Source organism: Platalea leucorodia (genome assembly GCF_965183815.1).
Source record: "Platalea leucorodia genome assembly, chromosome: W".
In the NCBI taxonomy this organism is placed as follows: Eukaryota; Metazoa; Chordata; class Aves; order Pelecaniformes; family Threskiornithidae; genus Platalea; species Platalea leucorodia.
Genome location: NC_138859.1, coordinates 37,462,674 through 37,469,563, shown reverse-complemented (window position 1 = coordinate 37,469,563; position 6,890 = coordinate 37,462,674). Strand labels below are relative to the sequence as shown.

The 6,890-nt window shown below is 41.3% G+C and overlaps 1 protein-coding gene across 1 annotated transcript; it reads left to right on the top strand.

The window, feature by feature from the left end:
• Positions 1–388: 388 nt before the first annotated feature.
• On the top strand, positions 389–6,645 carry LOC309601565 (ankyrin repeat family A protein 2-like; the record flags this gene model as incomplete). The annotated part of the gene is made up of 6 exons (XM_082334629.1): positions 389–431; positions 2,099–2,196; positions 2,373–2,498; positions 2,903–2,969; positions 3,065–3,145; positions 6,590–6,645. The coding sequence occupies 6 exons, from the start codon at positions 389–391 to the stop codon at positions 6,643–6,645; spliced, it is 471 nt and encodes a 156-aa protein (XP_082190755.1).
• Between the last annotated feature and the right edge of the window lie 245 nt (positions 6,646–6,890).

The window sequence follows — 6,890 nt, the reverse complement described above, 5'->3', positions numbered from 1 at the left end:
TCAATTTCACACTATTTGAAAGTGTATGTTGTTGCAATTCTGTAAACTGACCCCTGCAGCTAATCTCCAGCCGTTGCTGTGCAGCTTCATCAGAACTGATCCATGCTTTTTCATGGCTGAGCATATTGATAGAGAACAGAATTAGAACTTCTATCTATTTCCCCTTAATAATTGTGGTTTTCAGTGCTTGCTGTAATATTTCAGACTGTTAGTAATGTATCTTCTCATGATGTTGAATTTGACCCATTTCCTATAACAAACACAGACCTATTGTGGATTTTGATGATTTCTCTGATTTGTATTATTTGGCTGCAGTTCAGCCATTGTAATTTTCAAACTTTTTGGATTTGCAGGCCCTAAGTGCTTTCTAGTGGAGCTGCAGACCTGAATGGCAAATTTAGACCCATTGGCAATAGGGTTGTTTTTCTTAGGTAACATTTGTGTTAATTTTCTTCTTAGCAGATGGTATAGTGCTGTGTTTTGGATTTAGGATGAGAATTATGTTGATAACACACTGATGTTTTAGTTGTTGCTCAGTAGTGTTTATACTAGCCAAGGACTTTTCAGCTTTCATGCTCTGCCAGGTGCATAAGAAGCTGGGAGGGAGCACAGCCAGGACAGCTGACCCAGACTGGCCAAAGGGCTATTCCATACCATATGAGGTCATGCTCAGTATATAAGCTGGGGGGAGTTGGCTGGGGGGCGGCGACCGCTGCTCAGGAACTGGCTGGGCATCGGTCGGCGGGTGGTGAGCAATTGCATTGTGCATCGCTTGGTTTGTATATTTTTATCATCATCATCATCATCATTATTATTATTATTTTATTTTCCCTTCCTTTTCTGTCCTATTAAACTGTCTTTATCTCAACCCATGAATTTTACTTTTTTTTTTCCCCCGATTCTCTCCCCCATCCCACTGGGGTGGGGGGGAGTGAGTGAATGGCTGTGTGGTGTTTAGCTGCCTGCTGCGTTAAACCACAACACCCAGCTATACAGATAACCCACGGAAATGAGGGAGGAGAATCTGTTAGTTCTATCAGAAGAGTTAAACTTCTTTTTTTTTTAATTATCTTTATAATTTAAAACACGTTCCTATTAATGGTGCCTTTCTGATTCTATTTAATCAATCAACATATAGAGCTATATGTTGGTAATAATTTAAGCCATGGATCACACCTGCAATATAACAGTGCTACTCATTCTGAGTTGTGTGATATTCTTCATTGTGACAGTTGTGTGTCCGTAATACATATACAAATTTTCAACTCTGCAAAACATATTGAGCTGAGTACTGTTAATAGTAAATTCTTATTGTACTATTAGTAATCAGCCTTGCTTTCAGTGCATCTTTGTTGAAATGTTTACTGGAAAGCAGGTAATGAGTAGCCGAGTCTATATACTTTGTAATGAGTTGTGTATATGGAAAGCAAATCGATCCTGAAATGTCAGTGACAGCTAAAAATGCTTATTATGGTGCTATGATAAGCATGGGATTTTTTAAAATATTTAGATATAAAAAAATTAATTCCAACTCAACTATTTCAGTCAGCCACTTGTTAAAAAGAAAATTATTTTTCCTTCTTCCAGCTGCACTAAAAGTAGACCTTAATTGTTTCCACAAAACACTATATTGATTACATGAACTTTGGGGTGAATGGAGTTATACTATCTATATTGGTTTACAAGCTAATTCTTTACGAGATTGTGTGGCTCACTCTGTTGAAAAAAGCACTTTCTACAGTATAATACAGAATACATTTCTTTATTTTTAAAGCAGCCCTTCTTTCCAAAGATCAAGCCCAGATTACAGACAACTTGTAACATTTCTGAGTAAAAACAGAGCTTGATTTATAGAGCTTAAAAAAAACGAAACACCAAACCCCGAAATTTTACTTTGGTCAGTTGGATTTTTTTAAATTTTTTTCTTGGACAAGGATATTTGTACCACCACTAGGGTAGAATTTTGTTTTTAAAGTTAAGATGACAATGACTTTTAGGTACTAGTACATCAGTCAATCAGATATGTCAATGCATTTTACCAGCTCATACAGTGCATCAGTGAAAGGGATTACTAAATTGTATATATTTCTTTAAACAGAAAATGTAATCAATCATAAGGATGAAGAAGGATTTACTCCTTTGATGTGGGCTGCAGCTCATGGGCAGATAGCAGTAGTGGAATTTCTCCTCCAGAATGTAAGGAAAAGTCCATGCTTCATTTTAAATGTCTTGATTTACTTTTTAGTTCATTTTGCCTTCCTAAGTTTGTCAATGCTGCTATACATTTAAAAGTTTTAAAGTTAAGTTCTGTATAAAACCTCACTTTAAAAAAGTGTGGTTCGTTTGATTTTTTATTATTATTATTATTTCAGGGTGCAGATCCTCAGATTTTGGGGAAAGGGCATGAAAGTGCCCTCTCGCTGGCTTGCAGTAAAGGATACACAGATATTGTCAAAATGCTGCTCGACTGTGGAGTTGATGTCAATGAGTATGACTGGGTAAGCCTCTAGCTTGAATTTACATCAGAGTGTGCTTTGGTCAGAAATTTGAAACGGCACAGCACTGGCTTGGGTTTGAAAATTGTTCTGCTTCTGAAATATCTGAGATTTTCAAAATTTGCATAGGATGCTCTTTGACAGCGTGAGAGAAATTGGCCCTACTAGTTCTGACTTCTTGGTTAAAAAGAGAGAGTAATGCTGAGCCCTTATTAGAAAGGTGAGCTTACAGTCTAAACAGTAGACAAAAAAAGATGGAAGTTGTGAAGAACCAAAACTGAGAACCTGATTTTTATAAAACCTGTGAAGTCTCTTACTGATACATAGAAGTATACTGGTGTGTTAAGGAATTACAATTGCAGACTACTCAATCATTAAGCATCTAAGGCTTTTCCCTGCTTTTGCAGAATGGAGGCACACCTCTACTATATGCAGTGCATGGGAACCATGTGAAATGTGTAAAAATTCTTCTTGGTAAGCAGACTGTCCAAACAGAATTATCAGTAATGATGTACTATCAGTTCATATTGTCAGAAATGTGAGTTTGTTTCCTTTCCTATTTTACACAGAAAGTGGTGCTGATTCAACTACTGAAACAGATGCTGGCTATAATTCCATGGATTTGGCTGTAGCCTTGGGATATCAGAGTGGTGAGTGTTGCAAATCATAGAATATCTCAAGTTGGAAGGGACCCATAAGGATCATTGAGTCCAACTCCCTGCTCCTTGCAGGACTACCTAACGCTAAACCACATGACTAAGAGTGTTGTCCAGACGCTCCTTGAACTCTGACAGGCTTGGTGCTGTGACCACTTCCCTGGGGAGCCTGTTCCAGTGACCGACCACCCTCTCAGTGAAGAACTTTTTCCTAATGTCCAATCTGAACTTCGCCTGACACAGCTTCATTCCATTTCCTCGTGTCCTATCACTGGTCACCAGAAAGAGGAGATCAGCACCTCCCCCTCCGCTGCCTCCCTTGAGGACTGCAATGAGGTCACCCCTTCTCTTCTCCAAGCTGAACAAGCCAAGTGACCTCAGCTGCTCCTGGAAAGTCTTGCCCTCGAGGCATTTCACCATCTTGGTTGCCCTCCTCTGGACACACTCTAATAGTCTGATGTCCTTATATTGAGGTGACCAAAAGTGCACACAGTATTTGAGGTGGGGCTGCACCAGTGCAGTGTAGAGTGGGACAATCACCTCCCTCGACCGGCTAGCTATGCTGTGCTTGATGCATCCCAGGACACGGTTGGCCCTTTTGGCTGCCAGGGCACGCTGTTGACTCATATTCAACTTGCCATCAGTCCAAACCCCCAGATTTCTTTCCGCGGGGCTGATCTCCAGCCTCTCCTCCCCCAATTTGCATGTATAACCAGGATTACCCCATCCTAGATGGAGAATCCAGCACTTGCTCTTGTTAAATTTCATACGGTTGGTGATTGCCCAGCTCTCTAGTCTATCCAGATCTCTCTGTAAGACCTCTCTACCCTTGAGGGAGGCCACAGCTCCTCCTAGTTTAGTATCGTCAGCAGACTTACTTAATGTACATTCAATTCCTGCATCCAGATCATTTATAAAAACATTAAAGAGCACTGGCCCTAAAATTGAGCCCTGGGGAACCCCACTGGTGACTGGCCGCCAGCCTGATGTAACCCCATTTACTCTTTGAGCCTGACCCGTCAGCCAATTGCTCACCCATTGTATTATGGACTTGTCTAGCTGTGTGCTGGACATTTTGTCCAGAAGGATACTGTGAGAGACAGTATCAAAAGCTTTGCTAAAATAAGAAAAAAAAACATGTCTACTGGCTTCCCTTGGTCAACTAGATGTCATAAAAGGAAATTAAGTTGGTTAATCAGGACTTTCCCCTCGTGAACCTGTGCTGGCTATGACCAATGACTGTGTTGTCTCTTGAGTGTTTTTCAATAACTCCCAGAATGACCTTCTCCATAATTTTACCAGGCACTGAAGTGAGACTGACAGACCTGTAATTACAAGGGTCTTCCTTCTTACCCTTCTTGAAAATTGGGACAACATTTGCCAGCTTCCAGTTGACTGGGACCCCTCCAGACTCCCAGGACCGTTGAAAAATAATGGAGAGAGGTCCCGTGATAACATCAACCAGCTCTTTCAGTACCCTGGGATGAATCCCAATGGGCCTCATAGCCTTATGTGCATCCAGCTGGAGCAGCAAGTCTCAAACAGCTTCAGAATCGGCTGGGAGTTTATCATTCCCCCAGTCACGGTCTTCCAACACAGGGCTCCAGGGGTCCCAGGACCCATCATCGGTGTTAAAGACAGAGGTGAAGAAAGCATTAAACATCTCCACTTTGTCTATGTCCCTATTTGTGAGGTGATTGACCTCATCAAGTAATGGACCAATGTTATCTCTGATCCTCCTTTTGCTGTTAACATATTTTAAAAAGCCCTTTTTGTTGTCCTTCACAGTGCTGGCCAGCTTTAACTCTAATCGAGCTTTGTCCACACGAATTTTCTCGCTACAGTGGCAAACAGCATCTCTGTAGTTCTCCCGTGTTGCTTGTCCTTGCTTCCAATGTCCATACGCTTTCCTTTTCTGCCTAAGCTCTAGAAGATCCCTGCTCAGCCAAGCCAGACTTCTGCCCCGCTTGCTTGACTTCTGACACTTTGGAATTGCCTGCTCCTGTGCTCTTAGGAGGTGGTACTTAAAAAGGGACCAGCATTCCTGGACCCCAGTACCTTCAAAAGCAGATTCCCAGGGGACCTTACTAACTAGCTCCTTCAGCAGCCCAAAGTCTGCTCTCCCTATTCAAAGTTTTGCTGGCAGTTTTTCTCCTATCATCGTCAACGATTTGAAACTCAACTACTTTGTGGTTGCTGTGACCAAGGCAGCCACCAATCACCACTTTGCCCACAAGTCCCTCTCTGTTTACAAACAACAAATCCAGGAGGGCACCTTTCCTAGTCGGCTCCCTTAGTACCTGCACCAAGAAGTTATCTTCAACATGCTTCAGGAATTTCCTGGACCTGTTTGTGTCCGCTGTATGATAGTCCCAGTTGACGTCTGGGAAGTTAAAATCGCCCATTCTTTGATTTTTATTTTTACTGCTCCTTGTTTATGTAGCTACACTAATGGCCTAGTAGAGATTTTGCAGCTGTAAGAAGATACCTGTCCTAAAAGTCTTATACACCTAAATGTATCAGCCCAAAATGGGTAGGAGTTTTCCTCCCTGGTTCAGAAAGCCAGGTCCCTAGTGAGAAAATGTCACTGACCTGGATCTGCATCTGTGGGCACAAATAATGGTGTGTAGGGCTGATGCAGCCGTGATCCAGACAAGGGGAGCTGAGCTGCTCCTCAGCCCTGTGCAAGGGGTGTGTGTTGCACTGGACAATGATAACAGAGGCCTGCAGCCCTCCTGAACCCTTTACCCTGGCACTCTGTTGATTGGCATGATGTGATGTAATTTGAAAAACCTTCTTCCCCTGTCAGACTAGCTCTAGCTCTAGTTTATCTTGGAGGCAGATAGTAATAGCGCCAGGATCAGTGAATTAGGCTACCTTATTTGGCTCTGGAAAACCAAGAGGCAAAGAAGGGACTCTTGATTGTTTTTTCCCTCATGTTGCCTTCATTTTGAAAGCTGTGAAATGTCTGTCATTACAGAAATTAACTGAATCCAAACATAAGCCCAGCACTGCACATGTAGCTTCTCCTGTAGCTTTTTCTGTGCTTATGGGGGAGCCAGTAACTTCACAGATATCTAGATGTAGGACTCCTTCAAGAGTTCAATCTCAAAATGTTCCATAGAAGTAGTTCTTAATAAGCGTTCTTGCCTACTCTCCATTTATAGGCTTAAAAATTTGCTTTCCATTTGCTATCTGCCTATTCAAACCAGAGAACAGATCATCACCTCCAAAAACCATCTGCCTTACTGGGTATATTGTTTTAGCATTATATGAGGCTTTTATTTTCTGAAGGGATGCAAACTCCCTTTCCAGAGTGAATGTATTCATGTCTGGCTTTATTAAAGAATTCTACAAGACAAGCCAGAAAAAATAGTACAGCCCTAAAGACTTGAAAAGCATTGAACACTGATTAACCTGATTGTTTCTCTGCTTTAGTTCAACAGGTTATTGAGTCTTATTTTTTAAGGCTACTTCAAAATATCAAGGAATAATGGTTGGCTCTTCTGCGGATGTCAGTTCTTGACTTGGAGATTTGGACTGCTTTTTAGCCTTGTAATCAGTGACAAGGGTTGCTTGTTTTGTAACTTCACCTCAGTTCAACTATTTGCTGTTTTTAGTTAAGCTTTTTAATATGATTCCTCTTGTTTCATTCTTGTTCATAGAAGTATGTGATGTTATCCTTTTCTTAAATATATTTTACGTAATTTTAGAAGAAAAAGTCAGTTGTCATGCATGA